Below are 22,395 nucleotides of genomic sequence, written 5' to 3'. Positions count from 1 at the left end.
TTAAACCACTCGAAAACTTGCGTGCGAGATAGACACTGATCACCATATACTTCTGTCAACAAATTGTAAGTTTCAGTGGCAGATTTTCCAAGTTTTGTGAGGAATTTGATGTTAGCACGTTGTTCTGCATTAGCACTCAGCATTATTCCGACGGAGCTCAGAAACACGATCCGCTTCTAACAATGGTCGCGGCCAGACTAACCGATGCACGTGAATGAAACTTTGTGTGACGGTAGAGGGAAGTCCAAGGGTCAATGCCCTACCCTCCCCTTCGTCAATGACGTGGCCGGAAATGAGTCATAAAAGTAATCCGGGTTCTTTATTGCCACACCTTGTATGTCAGAGAACACAGTTGAACAATATGCATTCAAGTGGAGTGACAGACTGTATGGCTTTATATATCCCAGAAGACAGAATTGTTTATAGCCACTGCTGTGAGAACCACAAATCCTATAAATCATAACAAGTTTAAGAAAAACGTTATTGTAAAATCCCGAATTTTGGTGAAACCTATGATTTATGGCCCAAACCTAGGGTTTCACAATCAGCATTGGTAAAATCCCAAGAATAAGAAAATGGAAAAAATAATGAAATGCTTTTTTAATATTGGCAAAAGAGTTAAAAATGTACAGAATTATATAAAAAAAATATATAGAAGGGTATAAATTTAGTAATTCACTCTTATAATTGATTTTAAGATGTAAATAGTTACTTTTTCAGGCTTTTACAAACATTCGTTGGTAAACCATACGTTTGACACGTAAATCCTGGTTTTTACCAAAATTTATGCTTTTCAAGTCAACACTGTTTTCTTGAAACTTGATACAATTCATAGGATTTGGGGTTGCAGCAGTGGTTATGAAGAGTTCTGTTGTCTGGGATATGATGCTGTGTAGTCTGTTGAAAGTCAACCAGTGTTTTGGAGGAACATGTAGCCTCCATCTTCAAGGGCAAAGAATAAGCCAAGGAAGAAAGCAGTGTGAAGTTGGTTCTTTGACCCTGAAGATGGAGGCGACATATTCCTCGAAGACATCAGTTGACTTTCAGTGGACTGCATGTTGTTATCGCTCAGAAGAGAGAACTCTTCGTGCAATTTACCTAGCATTACTTTGATTTACCACTTTTTTTTATTACTGTTCATATTATTACTTATACCCTACTTCCTATTGAAATATTACTAGTATATGCAGACCTAAGTGCAGTCAACTGTGCTGCTGTGGATGTTGTATGTACTCGTAATATGGACCTTGTAAATTGTAAATCATTCAGTATTGTCACATATAAAGTGCAGGGAGCATTGGTATGAAATAGACTGAAAGTTCTATGTTATCTACAACTTGAACTGACATTATGTTTGTGCTTATCTTATTGCATGTAAGCTTTATCAATTAACTGTTTGTCGTGCACATTATTTTAGTCAAAACTTTAACTTCAATTTAATGAATTGTGGAGACAGATCAACTATATTTCTCTTGGAAGACTGATATAACACTGTGGGCAGTTCATGTCTTCATTTTGAAATCTGTATAATAAAATATAATGTGGGCACAAAATTTTAGATATAAAACTTCCAAGGTAGAGACCACTTGAGTGACTGTGGTGTACATGGGAGAATAATGTTGCTAGGTAATGGCCACAACAGATTCCTAACATGCACCAATGGACTGTGAAGCAGTGTTTTCTATGTGGTCCGTGCAACAGCTATGTGCGACAACAATAGAAGAGCTGCTGGGAGAGGGTTATCTGTGTGGTCCGTGCTGAGGTGTTATGAGCAGGACAAGTCTAGAGTTTAGTTAGTTGTGAGACAGTCATCAGCAAGTAAAGATGTGAGCATGAAAGTTGAGGGATCTGCAGCATTTTAAGCTGTTACCAGATGACTGGTGAAGATACGGAAGACTGAGAAGACTTGGTACAAGCTGTAGTGAACTGTTGAGTGTGTGAATGCATGATAACACTATAGTTGCTTGCAGTTATGATCTATAAGTGTTCAACAAATTGAATTACAAATCCAAACCTCCTCAATAATCAGTCTATCTTGTGACAATATTAAAGTGGATGTTACAGAAGTAACATGTCAAGGTGTTGACTAGATTGAACTGGCTGAGCGTAGGCGCTAATAGCAAGCTTCTGTGAACATAGTAATGAACCTTCTACCTCCATAATGCAAAGAATTTTGTAACTAGTCATGCTTTTCAGTAAAGACCCTGCATCATGTAGGAGTTTATGATAATGTGTAATACACGATTACAGTTCATAGGAATGTCATAATATTTTCAGAGAAAAACATTGACATGTGAACAAAATAATTTACATCTGGCTTTATCTCCTACCTTTTAGGTGTGATAGTCTGTAAAAATTAACCTCTCATACAGTCTTTTGATATTTAAAGCTAATTATGTAACAAAACATAAAAAATAAGTTATCATCATCATCATCAGTAATCTGTCAAGACGACAGGTCCACAGTCTCTTCCAAAACAATTCCTCCATTTAATGCGATCTAGAGCTTTCTCCTTCAAATGACAGTATCCTCTTCTGTCCCCAAGGTCATCCAGCATCTTCTTATGTCTTCTTCCTCATCTTCTTGTCACTTCTATCCGCCCCTCTATCTTTCCTTTGATAACTTCTTTTAGAAGGCAGTTTCTGCGTAAAACATGACCAATCCAATTAGCATATAGTTATCATAGGAACATGAAAAGCGTTCATGTAAATTTAATTATTTTATTTTTAGCTATTAATGAATAACTGTTTGTGTTATATTTCAGTCAAAATGCGTCGAATTGCAGAAAATGAAAAGCCACTTGTTCTAGCACTTACATGGAACAGAGAAAAGGATTGCAACAAGATGTTTGTTCTTCAGGAAAATGAAACTGGTGATATACTGGTATGAGATTGCAGAGTTTCTCATTTTACTTTCAAGAAGAATATACGTTTAGATTAACTTCTTTGAATTATGAATGTACTCATACATTTGCCCATCTTTCAGTAATAAAGGGCTATGACTGTGTAGGTAAGTTTTGTAACTGTGCATGCACATTATTGCAGAATTTAAAGCTTAAAATAAGATTGTTCCAGTGACGTCTTCCATCTGTTGGGATTTCTTAGAGTTATTTTAGAAGAAAATAGAATTTTTATGAAGGATAATATTAAATTGGATATAGGATTGAGATGTATGGACTGAATTCATCTGGCTCAGAATGGAGACCAATGTCGGGCTCTTGTGGACATGATAATGAACCTCTGAGTTCCATAAAATGATGGGAAGTTGCCAAGTGGCTGATTATCCTCATGTTGCATATGTCCATATTTCCTCATCCTTATTTTCTATAGCATTTCTGCAGTCATCACTGGTTTTGGATTTCATCCCTTGTTCCTTTCTTCATACTATGCCACTTAGGGAGATTCTCTCTGCTCTCATCTCCTTTTAGCCCATGTCAACATTTCTACTGCATACTTTAACACAAGCACATAATGTGTTTTATATAGCACTTTTTAAATATTTTCTGACATATTTTGATATCAAATAATACTCATAACGTTCTAATAGGATCTTGCATTTCTGTCATCTGTTATCAATAAGTAATTGCATTGGATTCTTCAAATTGTTCTTCTAGTGGGAAGCATTTACTCTGCCAGAACTGAACAACTTCTTACGGATCCTGGACCGTGAAGAAGAGGAGTACAAGAATATGGTGCGAAGAAAATATGAGTTGGTAGGAAGAAAAATTCAAGATGCAATGGATAGATTGCAGTCAGTACAGCAGCAACACCAGGCCTCTAAGGTCCAGGGAGGTTCTTGAACATAGCAAAGCTGGAACACCTTTGCGATAGAAAGTTTCTTCTAGGCTGTTATCTACAAAGTAGGTAAATGTATGTACATAGCTGGAAAGCAATACAGCAGTAGAAAATTTCAGCATTTCTAGCAAATTGATAAGAAAGAGATGTGAACTGAGCAAATATCAACATATTATTGCTTTAATATGACTAAGTGAGGGTCAAAAACTGTATTGTTATGTTATGTAATATGTGGAGATATTTCACATAAAAGGAAATTGTGTAAGTGTTAAAAAGATTATTGTCTTCTGGGATATGATGTTTTGTAATTTCGTGAATAGGTACATTTTTTGGGGGAACTTACAGTCCCAGTCTTCAGGTTACACTGAAGATGTAGGTAGCAGGTTCCTCCAAGTGTTGGTACCTGTCTACCAGACCACATGACATCACATGCCAGAAGATAGCAATCTTCATCCTCAGTGCTGTGAGAGCCTCAGATTTCACATATGTAGATTCAAGAAAGTGTTCATGTTGTTCATATTTATACCATGCACCCAAGAGGTAGAAGGAATTGATGCTAGTTATGATAACTATGCATAGGAAATCTTAATTTTAAAACATGCAGGCATGGAAAATTTTGAAGCGCCTGTTGATACTTCTTGTATTCTTCTAGTCTGTGTAGTTGTGTGTGTTGTAGAGGCAATTTGCAAGACCTTTATATCACATGTGTTTATTTATTTCTGTCACCTTCAGTTCTAGCAGAATACAGCCTACTGCAGTTATTGCACTGTTTTTAGGGTAATGATTATTTGTCTAGTTGTAATATAATTTCTCAGTGTTAGTGCAAATGTATAATGTCCTTGTTTGTGAGGGAAGGGAATAAATAATTATGTGGGTATTTAGGAAAATATATTTGGGTTCCAGGTTATCTTCATTGATGATAATGTCTAATTTATGAGAACTGGATGTAGGTGACTCTTTTAACAACTGAAGTATTATCTGTCATCATACTTCATAAACTGTGGGTAGATAGTACTATTTTAATTCTTGTTTACATGCATACTCTGGTTTTTTGCATGTGATTCAAACATATATATATATATGTGTGTGTGTGTTATAAAATTATATTTATTTCTTGTTGCACTAGGTTCCAATTCACTGTATGTAACATTTTAAATGTAGCAGAAAATTAGTCAGTTTATGTGATTATTTCTGATCTGTGAAAAGTGACGAAATTGGCAATTCTCATGACAGTTTATCGTGTGTGAATGAATAACGTTAAATGCAAATGGTTACTCAGAAGAGAATAGGGAGACATCCCTGACTGATCCTTCGCAGCCTGAAAGCTGGAACTAGTGAGATGATTGAAGACAACAGATGTTTGGTATTTTTTTCAGACTTTCCCTCTCAGTGTAAATAGCTGTAATTCTTTTATTATTTTGTATGTGAGATGAATGCATATTGTTCAAACTTGTTTGTAAATAGGTATTATTTTTTTAAAGAATGTGGAGATTTTACATGATTAATCTGTACAGTGAATCATGGTATCTGTATTTGGAATAGTGGATTTATTTTAGATGAGATGTTATGACATTTTTCTCAAGATTTACATTGTTAAACAGATTAATCTATGATCAGTGTTTAATCGTTTCCCACTGATGTTGAAGACTGAAAGTTCCTATTATTATTTTTAAATTCTTGGTTTTTAATTCCTAGAACAAAGTGCAGTGTTCTAAATTACATTTTGTTTTATAAGTACATAATTTATGTTGTTATTTTGACATCTCAGCTTAATCCTATGTTGTTGAAATTATATATTTTACTTTAAGCATGCCTGCACCATGCAGTACATATTCAGAAAAATGCTGTATTGTGCCAAATCTAAAACCAAGTTTTTTTATAATCCAGAATATACGGGCAGATTTCCTGGAAATAATTGCTATTTTCCTTTTGTTACTGACTTGCATAATTCTGTATAACTACATAAATAGCAAACAAAAACACAAGGTACAAATATCTGTGTATTCATATGAAGGAGAGTCAGTAAATAGGACACAAATCGATATAAAATGTAAAACATGTGATATTAAAACCTGGAAAAAACTTTTATTTCTTGACATATCCTCCACCAACATTGATACACTTGTCTCAACCCATTTCCAGTGTATCGAAACCTGCAACATAGAAGCCTTTTGACTGTTGTCTCAGCCATGTCCACACCTCTGTATTTAACCTCCTCATCATCAGCAAAACGTTTTCAAAGTTTCTCGACCCACTTTCTAACCACTTTACACAACAAACATTTCCCACCGTAAACAGGAAACATTTCTTTATGAACATCCCTTGCATTGAGTCCTTATGTCCACAGTGCTTCTCTTGGGTAATATACTCCTCAAGCACAGTCACCGTTTTTACTACTGAAACAAGCCTCTGAACGTACGCTGTGTGTCTGCTACCTAGAATGTCAAGAATCTGGACTGTACTGCTACCTAGTGATAAACATAGAAAACCTATTACATCCATTACAGCTGTTTTACTTCCATTTGTGACCTGGTTACTGACTGTCCCTCATAAAACTTGGATCTGGACAAATACAGTAATTTAAAGACATGCATACATTACAGTCCAAAAATTTGTTTTCTCAGTTATGGACCAAGTTTTGAACAAATTTTCGAGACACAAAATTTTTTAAACATGTTTGTTATGATGTACCTCAAATTTATTGTTAAATAACAGAATTTAACAAAGTGCCACAATTAGTAAATCTTGCATTGATATCCACTGAATGTGGATTGAAATTGGTAATGAAGTTCTAAGAGATTCTTTAGGAATACAGTTTTATATAGATCATTTTCCCCTGTTCTCTGTTAGCTGTTGTAAAATGATAAAAGAGACACAAAATATTGTTGTTAATTCAATTTTTTAATACTGAGGAATTTCTTAGCCTTATCATAGTAATATCTGAAAAGTTTGACATCCTGTCTGAGAGTTCAGTAGAACCTGACTTGTGGAGCAGTAATAAAATATTGGTCATGCAAATGATGATAATATGAAAGACCCAAAAGCTCAATAAAGTTAGACTTCTTGGACTCCAGGTTATTTATTTAATGATATTAACAAATTGGATTACTGAAGAGAGATGAAGTGACAGGAGGCTGGAGAAAACTGCATAATGACTCTTCTCCAAGTGTCATTAGAATGATCAAGTCAAGGAGGATGAAGTGGGCAGGGCATGTAACACGAATGGGGGAGATGAGGAATGCATATAGGATATTGGTGGGAAAGCCAGAAGGAAGGAGATCACTGGGAAGACCAAGGCATAGGCAGGTGGACAATATTAAAATGGATCTTAGAGAGATAGGATGGGATGGTATGGATTGGATTGATCTGGCTCATGACAGGGACCAGTGGAGGGCTCTTGTGAACACAGTAATGAACCTTCGGGTTCCATAAAATGCTGGGAAATTCTTGAGTAGCTGCAGATTTGGTTTCTCCTCAAGAAGGACTCATCTCCATAAGTAAATAAGTAACAAATTGGTTAAGAGTGAGTGTTAGGCAAACCTGGTTCAGAAAGCTGTTGGTAAGATGAACTCATTTCCCATATATCCTGCATTAGCGATTTTTTCATGACAAATTATGTGTGGTTGATTATGTGGGTGTATGCAATTATTCTGATGTGATCATATCTAAATTTATCCATGTTTCCCAAAAATTCACATCTAAACAATTTCTTTGACCTCAAAGAATACAGATAGGGGCTCGGATTGAAACTAAAAACTGCAGATACAATAGAGGTGTAGAATAGGACAGTTTTTTATAGAAGCATAAATTATTTTAGTGGGGTAAGGCAGGACAAGTGGGGATTAGAGGTAAATGTAAACATACATCGTTACCAGTCAGCGCTCAAAGATTTTGTTGGCATCTAGTGATTATAAAGAGAACTTCATACATCATTGCGCATTTGGGTAAATTTTATTGTGGTATGTTGGTACTAAGGTGAGAGGTTATTGATTCCCACTCTCTCACTGAAGTATTAGGTAATATTGCTCTTCTTCAGAAGAAAAATGCTGTGTTCTTCATTATTCACAGTCTGTGAAATATCTTAGTTGATTCACAGGTTTGTACTGTGTGATATATGTAATGAAATAGTACCATCAGCTAAGCATCATTTATGTATTTATGTAATGTAATTAATGTGTTTAGTTTTGCCCTCTCAGATTCTGTGGTTGAGGCAAGTGCATGGGAAGTATGTGGGGCAAGTGTAAAGGGACAACCTGGTATTTGTTTTACTTTTAGGATTAATAATATGGTAAGGAATTACGTAAAATATACCACAGAGAAAACCTGAGTATCAATTTGGACAAGCAACAGAGTTATGAACATAAGAGTAATTAGTTCTACACAGGGCATTTCAGAGAAATGAAATATCACCAAGCATGATGAGCAAGGAAGATTGTGTTTTGAATTGTTTCATTTTGGTCCGTTACACTATCAATCACCACTTATCAATATAACCTCCGTCGAGTGTAACAAAGTATATTCTTGTCACTATTGTCACNAGTATCAATTTGGACAAGCAACAGAGTTATGAACATAAGAGTAATTAGTTCTACACAGGGCATTTCAGAGAAATGAAATATCACCAAGCATGATGAGCAAGGAAGATTGTGTTTTCCCGATAACTGTAAACTATTCCACAACATTATATTTGAAACATTTTGCTAAAATTTGGTGAATGTTTCTTCACAAACAAGAAATGTCCATGAAGCATACACTGAGGGAATGTGACAGAGGTGTGGCCTGCTCTATGTGAGTGTTGTACAAGGTGGTTCAAATATGAATGGGACTGATTTTTCTTAAAAAAACATAATTGCCAAACACTTACTTGCACATGTCAGTCTTCTACATACTCCCCTCCGGAGTCAGCACATTTTTTCTAACATTCTGGAAGCATCCTGATGCTCTTTTCAAAAAAGGCTTGTGGTTGGAGGCGTATCCACTCCCGAACAGTCTGGATGACGACGTCATCCACAAACTGCATGCCTTGCAAGTCTGATTTGAGCATTCCGAACAGGTAGAAATCTCTTGGGGCCAAATTGGGACTGTACAGCGGATGTGTCAGTAGGTTCCATTTCAGTTTCCGGAGGGTTTCCATTGTTGTTTTGGCCATATGGGTGCGTGCATTGTCTTGAAGGAAGGCTACCTGCTTTCCACGTGTCTTCCGCTTGGATCGGATCTTTTCCTTCACGTCTGTTGCCAGGAGGTCTGAGTAATAAGCTGCATTGACTGTTCTGGCATCTGTCAGAAAGTCTACATGGATAACTCCCTGCCAGTCCCAGAAGAACGCTGCCATCACTTTTCCTGCCGAATGGCTCCTCCACGCTTTCTTTGGTTTGGGAGAACTGGTATGCTGCCACTTTCATGATGACTGCTGGGACTCGGGAATGAAGTAGTGCACCCACGTTTCATCGGTGGTCACTATAGACTTCAAAAATGCATCACCTTCATCTTCAAACTGCTGTAGGAGACAACTGGCAGCTTGCATGCACACCATTTTGTTCACGTCCGTCAAAGTGTGTGGTACCCACTGTGCATTCACCTTGCGATAGTGCAGGTGGTATTTCACGATGTCTTCTACACTACCAACACTGATGGACAGCATTGCTCCAAGTTCCTTGATATTGATGCACCTATTCTCATGAATAAGTGCGTCTGCACAATCAATGTTTGGCTCAGTGATGGATGTTCGCAGTTGACGATCATGCGGTTCATTTTCCACTCACTCTCTGCCCTCTCTGAAGCACTTACACCACTCAGATACATGGGTCCATGAGAGACACTCTTCCCCATACTGTTGTTGGAGTCTGTGGTGAATTTCAGCGGACGGAACATTTTCTCCAACGAGGAATTCAATCACAATGCGTTGTTCCACGCTCCACGGTACCTTCTGTTCGCTCATAATTCTAGCAACTCCCAGACAGGACTGAACAGGTTCTAACCCTAACAGGAGGGAGGGTAGAGGTTGTGGCTTTATTCTCTTAAGGTCACACAGCTGCTGCGCAGTGCAGCTTGTTTACACACAAATCAGTCCCAGTCATATTTGAACCATCTTGTATCTAGAACAGATTCCCATTGTGATGGAGCTCCATCTCTGCGCATAACACTAATTTTGTCCGTTGTAATCCTTATTGACAAAAGGAAATTTTACATCATTCCGAACAAATCACCACAAGCAATAATGGTCAGTGATCAAATGAATATAAATTCTTTCTTTACAGAACTGCCATTAATGTACCAAGTTATGTGGGTTAACCACCTGTTTTAATTTTGGTGTCCTTGAGCCACACATGATTGCCTTAAGGTTATGTTCAGTTTATTGGCTGTGGCAAGAACATTAGCCAACAAACCAAACAAAACCTCAAAGTAAACAGTGCAGCTCAAGGAAAGCAAAATTAAAACAGATGGTTAACCCACATAACCAGAATCAATCCAAGACAGCGGCATATGAGAAATAAAACAGCTTTACAGTGAGCAGCAGATCCTTAATCACAACGACCTGTACACCTGAAGATGGCCAATTAAGTCAAAACATCAAGACATGTAGTGTCACTAAGGAAAAATGATGAGTGAATAGTAAACAAAGTTGCACATACACAGCATAAAAGCTAGATGCAAAGTCAGATGTATGCAGTGCAACAGAATGCTGCAAAATAACATTAAGGTGATTATTATCTCAACAATTTGAGAGACTGCATTCATTTTATTAATGGTGGGAGGGATTTAGGAAGTATGCAGTTGAGGTCTCCACAGGTGGCATGATATATACCAGTTTCATAAAGATCAGTTCAGGCCTTCAAAATTTGTTACACGGGATGCACATACGGAGAGACAAACCTTCAGAATAAGCTGCTCTCATGACCCTACACTTATGTTTCTAAAATGAGGAATCAGGCTAAAAATGCCTTTTGTGTCCTGGTAAAATAAGCCACCTACTTTGTGTCATTCATAAATCGTTTCAACCTAGATATTGTCCCCCCCCCACTGGCTCTACAGCCCCCTTGGGCCCTGGCCTCTGATTTTTCCGTTTCATGACCATTTTACAGAATGTATGACTCCTTGGACGAGTGATCAGCTCGTCACAAGGCCTCTACCTAAACATAGGACAACACAAACACAGAATAAACACACATGCCAAACATCCATGCCTTGTATGGGATTCGAACCCCTGGCTTCCGAGCGAGGAAACACCGCTCGGCTACTGTGACCGGCCTAGGTATTGTTTAATTGACCGAAATCGATAAAAAAAAAACACGTATGATGGGTGAATTCAGATCTTGATATCTCCCAATATGGTTAACTACACAATTGAATATGAAATTTGCGAAATCATTCCACAAATTTTCATGAAGAGACCGAGTAATGGACGGCAATATATATTCGGAAGTTCCTCGTATTCTCTTCCATCTCGCTGTCGCATTAAAATGTTACAATACCAAGCAGTTCGTCCCTATGAAGGGTATCGCATTTTGTCGTGATTGAATATTTTAGCGTTTTCTGTCATTATTTCACGGTTATCGCGATTGTCATATCCTATACCTGCAACTAATTTTGCGTATATTTCCCCATTTTTTGTTGTCAATTTAGGGGTCATTTTACCTCCTGTCGCTAACAAAACGAGCAATTATACATCCGTCAAACTTCACCTCGTTCCCCAAATAACCCTATTTCAGAAAAGAACTGCCAGCAATGTTAATACATTCCCGGTGCAGAAATGGCTTTCTTTGCTACAGCCATGACAAATTAAAAATCTAAAATTAGAAACTTAAAAAATGTTTACTTCTTATAATTTGAAAAGGAAACGTGGTTATTTGCTGGATTGTAAATTACGTCATATTATAAAAATGAATATATTACAAATTGGCAATTCATTCACTATAAATTAAATTTAATCAGTAGCGGATTGTGACTTTTCAAAAGTATTGACCAAATAGCGAGGCAGGGAAGGTCTGGATCAGGAATCTTTATAAATATTCTTTGATTGAAAGCGGCCCTTTCAGACTGTCACCCCTTGTTGAGCAGCATCCATTTCAACTCGATCTTTTCCGTAGTTACTGTTGCTAGGGAGCATGCGTCAAGTTGGGCACCTAAAAAGAAGGGTAGTTGTAGAGTGAAAACGTAGTGCGAAATGCGTTATTTTATGATGCTTTAGAATGGGCATAGTTCCATGGGAAATAACCTGTATATATTTTCATTGAGTGTTTGATGCTTACCGTTGTCGGAGGTGGCTGATTATGTAAGTATAGCGACTACATTTGCTGCATGATGAGCTTGTGGGGTGGGCAGAGCTTTCGTTTGAGGGGAGCATGCTGCAGGTTTGCTGTATACGCTTCCCCTCTACCCCTACAATTATAAGCTATGCGATGTATTTACATTTCTCTTTCGGCCATACGAAGTTTATACGAGACAAGTTTTGATTAGGTCTAAAGGAGCTTTCTGTTAAATATAAGGACATAATATTCTCTCCTGTAGGATGTTACGAAAATTAACCTACTTGATCATTTTTCATGTTGTGTTATACACCCATTGATAACTTAACCAAACTTCAATACCCGGAGTTATTTCCCATTTATTGCTTTACCAGCATCCCCTGATGTTAGCACCAGCTGTTTAAGTCAGAAAGCAAGCCTCTTTTTTTTTCCGTTCTCTCCCCCCTCCGAAGTTACTTAATGATACTTTCAGTATGGAGTTATGTAGCGTCACGGCCGCACCATAGCTCAAGCGTTTAGTCGCTGGCTTTCCACCGCGGCGGCCCGGGTTCGATCCCGGGTCTGGTCAAGTGGGATTTGTGGTGGATAAAGTGGCGCTGGGGCAGTTTTTCTCCTAGTACTTCGGTTTCCCCTGCCAGTCCTCATTCCACCAATTGCTCCACAATCACACTCACATATCGTCTGGGTCTGGTACAATAGGCCAGAAGTGGCCGCAGTACAAGGACTTAGTCCCATCCCACTAGCAATAAAAAAAATGTAGTGTCAGCCCTGGCATCTTAAATACATCCATGTCAGTTACAGTTCCTCTGATTATGATCACATGCTTAAATAAAAAAGTTTGGGATATTGAAGAACTGATGATCCAGCAGTCAGTTTAAGTCTTGTTCACACTTCTATTTTAGGATGATGGTTTTGGAATTACTGTATTGGATAGATATAATTTTTACCAGTATTCCACTACTTCACTTATAAGTTCACTCTCCAAAACAGATATCACTTTCCCTAAATTTATCTTATTTTAATGATCTGCTCCATTCCCACATTTCAGTCAAACTGTTACCTGTTCTGTACCTTTATTTGACGTGAACAGGGACGATTTTAGAGAATGTTTTAAAAATGATTTCTTTATCTGAATCCATTGGTATATTGTGACTTTCCCTGCGAGGTATTAATTGAGGCAAGGATAAATGTATTTTTTTCTGTTTCATATATTTATTTTATATTTAATTACTGTTCCTTTCTGCCTACTGTTTGGGTTAGGCACCTTCTTCTCAGGTGAAAAGGAACTAAGATTATTACATAAGAAAATATGTATTGAAAATAATGAGAATTAATGGGAAGTAAAATTTTATTTTGTGGGGCCAAAGCTGTCTACAAATATCCACTTAAAGAACACATTGCTGTAACACTAAAGCATATTACATTTGGAACCAGTGTGAAGCAATCTAAGATTGGAAAACCAGGTTGCATACCAATCCAGCACTGAAAGTGGTTATTGATTTATTATGTTATGGGATACACATCTTATGCTAAGGGAGTGCTGCAGGCGCTGTTAGGACATGCATTGAAAGACACCCTAATCAGAGAGTACCCACATGGTCCTACTTTTTTTTTTCCTGGTGACTGCCAACTCCGAGACATCTCAGGGAATAAGATGGGATGTTGGCGTCCACATTGTGCATGTAATGTACGGACAGAAGATATTGAGATCTTTGGAAGATAGCTCACTGTCAGTATCAGACGCCGTGCTGATACTACCCATTCTTCTGTATGCTGCACATTACAAGAACAACGGTTGAACAGTGGATTTACAGTCTGTGATAATATGGCTTCATATTTCAATTCTGCTTATAGCACAGCCTGTCACAGGACACAGCTCTGATCAAGTTCAGAACATCACAACATATTTCCATTTCCATAAGTTCCATTTAGTATCATCCTCCCATCATGATTCACCCACTTGAGTATATTCCATCCCATCAAAATTATCAATGAATTTCTTGTCTCCAGCATCTGAAATACATGTGCAGATTATGTACGTCAAATGTCCCTCTCTCTTAGTTACAGAGGAGGAAGATGCTGGAACATGTATGCCTTCTTCTACTCCCTGGTCTACTTCAGCTGCAAGGTGATGATTAATCACTTTTTATTGAACATTACTTTAATAATGTTGAGAGAGGGCAGTATTATATAAGCAAGAACTTTGTGGTTTATGGAGTCCTATTAATGTTAAGACACTTTAAATTTAGAAGGTCAGAGAATAGTATGCATGTCTCTCATTTTTGGAAATCAGAGCTTCTCAATTTTAGAGGCAGACTTCCTTGAAATTATCTGAAAAACCAAGAAATATATAGGTGAATAATGATTAGAAAGAAAAATGTTCTTGGAATGAATAGATTGTTAGAATGTGAAGTGTATAGAATTGGGTCAGGACAGGATTAATTGGTGGCCTTTGGCATTGGCAGTCAGCATAACATCTGTATTTTACTGTCAGATAATAAATGATGGCCCCTCCTTTTTTATCTGAATGGTCACAAGATGTCATTGAATAAAAAAGAATGATATGTTAATATCATCTAACAAGCAGCTAAAAAAATTGAATATAACTAAGTAAAAAGAATATCATTTTAAATGTTGTAATAACAAGGCTACTTAGGTGAAAAAATAAACAGCACTTAAATATAAATTCTGCATTCCTTATAACTTATGATGAGCTTATATATACAGCTTTTTTTATTTAATCAATTTCATAATATTATGTATATTTATAATAATTCTAATTTATGGCTATAATTTACCAGTTGTCTCACATGTCATATGGTAGGCTAGGGTCAAATAGAAATGTGCAAAGAATGGAACTGAAAGATACAAATTCTCTGTGAAGGAGAATATGTTTACAAACATCACTAATTAAAAGTAGTGTTAACCTTGGAAATTATAGGTCTTCAATTTTTAAAATTAATGAATCTGAAATTTGCAGGTTCACAAGCCATAAACTGTTACACTTGCTCCTCATACAATGGAAGTGATGTGAACTGTGAAGATCCATACAATCCTGCTATGTCAACCTATACAGAAAAATGCATGGTACCCAAACAAGGGCATATAGGCACATTCCCAGCTAACTTCTGCATCAAAATAGTGGGAAAGAATGGTAAGTTTAACTTTGGACATCCACTGTTGAACAGCAGTAGAGAAGAGTTCATATCTAATCCTCTTTCCATTCATGTATGATGTTATCGTGTTGTTATGTCTGGGTTGTCAGCATTTTTTTACTGATATAAATGTTGGCATTAGATCACTGTTTAGTATCTGTCTTGAAGATGGAGGTAACTAGGATCACTATACTGTAAAAATTTGTCCACCATAACACAGTGTCATCACCCAAAAATGAAAGCAAGATTAGGAGTAAACAAGTTGGTGCTGTAACCGTACATCCCTTGCCAAAATTATTTAATTATGGGTATGAACAACTTATGCATTGTTTAATACCATGAGAGACACTCCATTGGCGAGATACCATCTCGGGACCATCTAGTTGTAATTCAGCTATTGTCCTCCTTAGGCTAAGGGTGCCACTATTGTCCCTAACGTCGCCTGTTTACTCCCAGTATATCATAAACCCATGAACTGACCGTGTGCGAGACCAGCCAGGAGGGGTCTTGCATGCCTTGAAGACCTAAAAAATTTACGGGCTTCTCAAAAAATACGAATGTAGGTCAGATGCCAGGCTCGGCCCTTGGCTTTCTCTTTTTTTCGTTTTTTTAGGCCAGCTGGGGGACTGGTAAAGAGAGGGCAGTCGGTTTTAGGGAGCGGAGGAGGACAGTAGTTGAAAGGTAGACAAAGAAGTGTTTAACAGTATCGTAGTGAGTAGGACGGAAGGAGCGGCTAGCTTGAAGGACAATGCAAATATTAACCATTGAATGAAATTCTAAATTAAACTGCAATATTCGGTGTTCTGGAGCCCCCAGNTCAATTTCATAATATTATGTATATTTATAATAATTCTAATTTATGGCTATAATTTACCAGTTGTCTCACATGTCATATGGTAGGCTAGGGTCAAATAGAAATGTGCAAAGAATGGAACTGAAAGATACAAATTCTCTGTGAAGGAGAATATGTTTACAAACATCACTAATTAAAAGTAGTGTTAACCTTGGAAATTATAGGTCTTCAATTTTTAAAATTAATGAATCTGAAATTTGCAGGTTCACAAGCCATAAACTGTTACACTTGCTCCTCATACAATGGAAGTGATGTGAACTGTGAAGATCCATACAATCCTGCTATGTCAACCTATACAGAAAAATGCATGGTACCCAAACAAGGGCATATAGGCACATTCCCAGCTAACTTCTGCATCAAAATAGTGGGAAAGAATGGTAAGTTTAACTTTGGACATCCACTGTTGAACAGCAGTAGAGAAGAGTTCATATCTAATCCTCTTTCCATTCATGTATGATGTTATCGTGTTGTTATGTCTGGGTTGTCAGCATTTTTTTACTGATATAAATGTTGGCATTAGATCACTGTTTAGTATCTGTCTTGAAGATGGAGGTAACTAGGATCACTATACTGTAAAAATTTGTCCACCATAACACAGTGTCATCACCCAAAAATGAAAGCAAGATTAGGAATAAACAAGTTGGTGCTGTAACCGTACATCCCTTGCCAAAATTATTTAATTATGGGTATGAACAACTTATGCATTGTTTAATACCATGAGAGACACTCCATTGGCGAGATACCATCTCGGGACCATCTAGTTGTAATTCAGCTATTGTCCTCCTTAGGCTAAGGGTGCCACTATTGTCCCTAACGTCGCCTGTTTACTCCCAGTATATCATAAACCCATGAACTGACCGTGTGCGAGACCAGCCAGGAGGGGTCTTGCATGCCTTGAAGACCTAAAAAAGTTTACGGGCTTCTCAAAAAATACGAATGTAGGTCAGATGCCAGGCTCGGCCCTTGGCTTTCTCTTTTTTTCGTTTTTTTAGGCCAGCTGGGGGACTGGTAAAGAGAGGGCAGTCGGTTTTAGGGAGCGGAGGAGGACAGTAGTTGAAAGGTAGACAAAGAAGTGTTTAACAGTATCGTAGTGAGTAGGACGGAAGGAGCGGCTAGCTTGAAGGACAATGCAAATATTAACCATTGAATGAAATTCTAAATTAAACTGCAATATTCGGTGTTCTGGAGCCCCCAGATTCATGAACCCCGAAGTGTGTTCCACTCCCATCTCCGAAGCACCCATATCCTGAGAAAAAGAACCCAAGCTCGAGCAAGGTCGTGGCAGCTGTACGTCGGCGGTCGGCTACAGTGCTGATCCTCAAAAATTAAACAGTAGCCATAAAAGATGACTTCTCAGAAATATGGGTAGTGATCATACAGTCAGTGCATCAAGAAATTCGTACCAGTGTAACAATTGAGCAAGTGTTTAGGAATTTTCACACCATGAATGCAGTTCCTTTACACTCATTATAACACAGTACTGTTCTGTTTCAAATGCTTTACAGTGGAAACATGGGAACTGATGGTGATTCGTGCCTGCGTTATGAAGACGATGGATACTCAGTGTGGAGTATTTCGCTATCAGGACTACACAATGACAGGCTGTATCCTTACCTGTGACTATGATGGTTGTAATATGGGCAGTCATGTTCACACCCACCTTCCAATTCTTGAAGCTGCTGTTATCTGGTTAATATTCAAATTATGTATATAATCAATTGTTCGAGAGTTTAACCCCAGTAATTTTCACTTTTTGTTTTATGAGTCTTTCCAGTCAGTCTGATCCATATTACAAGAATTTTTAAATTAAAATTAGGGACACAGTTGACATGTAAAAACAAAGATAAATAATATTTTATGGCAGCCCCAAAAAACAAATTGGTATCATGTTCTTAATTTTTAACCTATTCACATTGCAAAATGAGAGCCATTGACATATTCATCAGCATGCACTCATATTCAAGCAAGTATTAATTACTACATGCTTGCAGTTAATCTTCCCCATTTCATATTAGACCACAATTCTTGTGGGAAATACTTGACAGTAGACTTTATAGCAGCCAATATAGCGACTGGCTACGGGCTGGATGATGGAGAGGTCAGAGTTCGAGTCCTGGTAGGATGAAGAATTTTCACTTCTCCATATTGTCCAGACTGGCTCCGGGGTCAACCCAACCTCCTATAGAATGGGTACCAGGGCTCCTTCCTGGGGGGGGGAAGCAGTTGGGGAGTGAAACTGACCACTCGCCTCCAACTAGTGCCGAGGTCAAGAAAATGTGGATATGTACATCCACTCCTGCAAACATCTTCATGGAGTAGTGCTTAATTAGTTAAGCACGGGGAAAACTTTACCTTTTATGTCATAGTCAGGTAGATGGATACCAGTATTTTGGAGAAAGTGACATCAAACCTGACAATGAAATTATTGCATTCCTCAAAAACGTTGGTACCCACCAATTGGACAATGAGGTGCCATAATCCAAAAGACCTCACTCAATATGAGTTTTCATTACTGTCAAAATAAAAAATTTGCTTTATATTAATGTCTGTTCATTCCTTCACAGATATTCATAAAAAGCATCAGACACATACAAAACCATTTTTTAAGAGGCCAAAATTTTGTATAATTTAAATCTGTAGTATGTTGACTGCATAGTGTGCTTTCGAACAGTGGTTGAAAAAGTGGCTATGTGTGAATAAGTTAAAATGAGAAGTTATAGTCCAGTCAAATAGGAATAGAAGGTTTATATTTATTCTCATTTTCTGACGTTTTCGATATTTTAATGGTTTTGAAGGATTTATAAGCAATGAAGAAAGGTAATGATTGTTACCAGAGTTAGCTCTACACTACCATTATTCTCATTCAGAGTACAAGTCAAGGTTCGTAAGCAAAGCAGTAGGGAGGAAGCAAAAAATCCTATAATCTGGGAGCCTGTGCTCCAAGATAATTCATAAATTACAAAAAACTGCATAGGAGTATTGCATATAATTTTCTGCCTAAAATAGGGTGACCAACTTTTAAGAAATAAGAAACAGGACACTTTTTTTAATGTTCTATGTATGGTGCTGGGTGGCCACACTTTTCCAGATGATGTTGAAGTAGATAGTTACGCCTTTTGGGTAGGTGTTTTGTTTTTCTGGCATGAACAAATATCTGGCAGTAATTTGGGGGTTTTATTCTGTCTTCCTAAATAGTTCAGAAGTGTGTCACAAAAAAAATTACTTACTTGGTGAATTGTTCATTGCCATAATAATGAAGTTCTTCAGCTACTTCATAGCTGGAAGTATGATTAGTTACCATTTTTCTATATTTTAGCAAATTTTCAATTGACTACAAGAAATGAAACCAAACAATGGAAACTGGATGATTTAAAAGAACTGCACTGTGATGTGAGAGACTGTGTAGTCACTATGCCATAGTGCAGTGTACAGGTGAGTGATTAAAACATGACTGTCTTCCAAAAATCATTCATAAAATGCTAAGTTAATGAAACTTACATATAAAATTGAACTGATCGTAAAATGGTACTATTTGGCATCCCATTTAATCTCTGTAGGGAGAATGGGTCACCTCACTCAAAAATGGAATATGATCATCCTAGGCTAAAGGAATGTATATATTTGCTTTGTAGATCTTAAATTGGATACCATTTTGTTTTGTTTCCCACCTTTCTGCAAAGCAGAGAATGTTGCTGACCAGTATGTTGTCCCATAGAGTGATTCAGTTCTGCCTGGTCTGTGGCTTTACACTTACCTCTTGAGATTGTTATATTGTTTATGTGATTAATATCAAGAGAGGTCAGAGCCAAGGTCACGTGATGGTGTTTTTGAGGTCTTCCAATGCACTCACTCTGTGAAGTCGATTATTTTCATCAATAAAATTGAACCTCTTATCAGTCTTCTATTTATCTTCATGGATAGTTATTTGTAAGTGGCTCACACTCCTGGTCTGGCATGATGGTCTATTAATACTGTATAATTCTTATGACTTTGTCATTTAGTTACAAAGTATTTTTGGCAATACCCCTTTTTTAATTTCTTGTATAGGGTTTTTAAATGTATTTCAAAATTTTTATGCAGCTTTGGATTGATATTACCAGGTACTTTATGTTTTGCTTAGGATATCCTTCACCTTTCAAACTGGTTCTCTTTTTCTGCTTTTGTGTCAAACATACAGCAAACCCTTGTCCAGCATGGATTTGCCCAAGATGGAATCGATTAACATGCATAAAATAAGTGCAAACAATTGTTTGCAGATGCAGAAAATTCTGTTATATATGGTCTGCCAAACACAACATAGTAGCTTATAAAAATACTTCCAGTGTCTAAAAATCTAAAGGCAATTCAGCTTTTAAGTGTATCTGTCATGTTTCATTCTATTCAGAATATATATCAATGTAAACATTTAGCTCAAATGTCATCTCCATTAAATTCTTTCAATGTGCGCTCCCCAAATATGCTGCTTCTGAGGAACATACTTTGTTACTTTGATATCACATCTTCTGTCTTATATGGAAAAGGGTGATGTTTCCATTTCTGATTATGTCTCAGCCTTCAGTATTGTTCTCAAAACAGTTCTGAGAAGAACCTTAAGAATGTAGCAGAATTTCTTGCCAAATATGATCAGTTCTCAAGTGTGCAAAATAGTTTGTAATGACCTGTCCATAAAGTTAATAAGTGCAAAAGAAACCTAAAGAAATGTATATTGTAAACAAAATAAAAAAAGTAAAGCTATCCCTGTAACAGGCCATGGAGGCCCATAGGATTGTGGGACATTGAGTGTCCCACATTATCAAGAAAATTGGCTCACAGATGGTGGTAAGGTTGTCAGCCTTACGCGCCAGCCGCTCTTTACCCCCCAGGAATATTTGTGGTACTCATTTCTGTTAGAGGCTAAGTCAGCCCTAGGCCCATAGTGTGGCTGAAAGGATTTGGTCAACTGAAAAAAAAATCCACCTCATTGGGACTCAAACCCATGCCCTTCCAGCTTATAGCATAGTGCCTCAACCAGCTATGCTACCGCTTGTACCCAAGCTAAACCAATTTCCGAACATTATTTTTCTGCTACTTTTTATTTTGTAAATGTTTTTGTAAGTTGGTCATTGGATTAAGATAGTCCTTTGGGAGGAGATTACATGTACTCAGTATTGATGAGGTGAATTCAATGCTGTGATGTCTGCTAAAACTTATGATTTCTATATGTATAATATAAATTCCATCGTAAATGCAACACTTTATTGTAGTTCTTGTCCCCCTTCTTTCACACTACATGTGTCGGCCACAATCGGCCATCATCGGGTGTATTTTACTTCATGTAGCTGTCACGGTGCACTCAATATTAACATTTAAACACCAGATTTCCAATTGTTCATTGCTCTGTTGTCAGTCGGCACCCAATATTCTAGAATCTCCTTGTCGGTTTTGTCAGTATGTTTAAAATCTTTATTAATATTGACTCAGCGATTGGTTTAAAATTTTAAATTCTCAATTTAGCTTTAATATTTAAATAAATTGTAAGACTGATGAGAACACATGATGGGCCAAGTGGCTGAAACAGCTGTGTAAAAATAAATCTGTGATAATTGTACAGAATGTTATTATGATATCAGTCATTTGGGCTTTACTGTATATGTATTGTTTTTACCAGAGGCAGGACTTGTGTTAATTTATTTTTCACATGTGAGCTAAGTTATTCTCATGCAGAAAATTATTATATACCATGGGCAATTAGTTCAGCATGACCATAAAATCATTTCTGAGCAAAATTAATATTTCTTTAAGCAGAGGACAGGATACACCAAATATGTCAGTGGGTTACATATGTACTTACATAATCATATTACTTTTGAATTATCTGGAAGCTGGACACAAAATATGTTGAACTGTGATCAAAGTGATATTCCCAGATGGAAGATGTTGGATCCATACATTGAATTGCAATCACCAATTCATTTAACGTCTACTGTACTTGTAATGACACTTGTGTGAGGAAGGATGACTGGCAGTGCTGCTAGCCACTACATGACAAGTGAATATATGGACATCACAAATTTGTTCTTGAATAGCTTTGTAGGGATTGAAAATTTTCTTTCAAATTTCTGCCAACTGGATGAGAATTCCAGATGTTAGGTACCAGATAAACAAGAATTTGTTGTACTTCCACACATCATATTTTCAGAAACAATGTATTTCAATTTATTTTGAATCGATACATTTTTCAAACAGAAAGAAAAAAGTAGTTTTCACATAAAGTATACTGAAACTCTCAGTAATGTTTTGCGTCACAAAAAAACAACTCTGTCAGACTTTTCTATAAAGCTCTTGTGCCATTTTCCACACTTCATTAT

At 37.1% G+C, this 22,395-nt stretch overlaps 2 protein-coding genes across 8 annotated transcripts in view; both read left to right on the top strand.

Annotated features, from left to right (window-relative positions):
* Positions 1–6,862, top strand: part of LOC111867118 (ras association domain-containing protein 1) — an 84,178-nt gene extending 77,316 nt beyond the window's left edge. For all 5 annotated transcript variants that reach the window (XM_023856664.2, XM_023856656.2, XM_033752598.1 and 2 more), the window contains 2 exons: positions 2,765–2,883; positions 3,614–6,862. In XM_023856664.2, coding sequence (XP_023712432.1) covers positions 2,765–2,883; positions 3,614–3,799 — 305 coding nt within the window. In that variant the 3' untranslated portion in view covers positions 3,800–6,862. The remainder of the gene's footprint in view (positions 1–2,764; positions 2,884–3,613) is intronic.
* Positions 6,863–7,234: 372 nt separating this feature from the next.
* LOC111867206 lies at positions 7,235–20,813 on the top strand. Of its 3 annotated transcripts, XM_023856839.2 has the most exons (6): positions 7,235–7,890; positions 10,052–10,494; positions 14,102–14,168; positions 15,021–15,194; positions 17,554–17,737; positions 19,365–20,813. In XM_023856839.2, the coding sequence occupies exons 2-6, from the start codon at positions 10,459–10,461 to the stop codon at positions 19,390–19,392; spliced, it is 489 nt and encodes a 162-aa protein (XP_023712607.1). In that variant the 5' UTR covers positions 7,235–7,890; positions 10,052–10,458; the 3' UTR covers positions 19,393–20,813. The 3 variants fall into 3 exon arrangements, with proteins under 3 accessions (XP_023712607.1, XP_033608511.1, XP_023712616.1); XM_033752620.1 differs by lacking the exon at positions 10,052–10,494; XM_023856848.2 differs by lacking the exons at positions 7,235–7,890; positions 10,052–10,494 and adding an exon at positions 11,715–12,066.
* Positions 20,814–22,395: the final 1,582 nt, after the last annotated feature.

The sequence above is a fragment of the Cryptotermes secundus genome, unplaced genomic scaffold (genome assembly GCF_002891405.2).
Source record: "Cryptotermes secundus unplaced genomic scaffold, Csec_1.0 scaffold277, whole genome shotgun sequence".
Classification (NCBI taxonomy): Eukaryota; Metazoa; Arthropoda; class Insecta; order Blattodea; family Kalotermitidae; genus Cryptotermes; species Cryptotermes secundus.
Note: the sequence above shows the minus strand (reverse complement) of the source record. Positions and strands in the feature narration are given on the sequence as shown.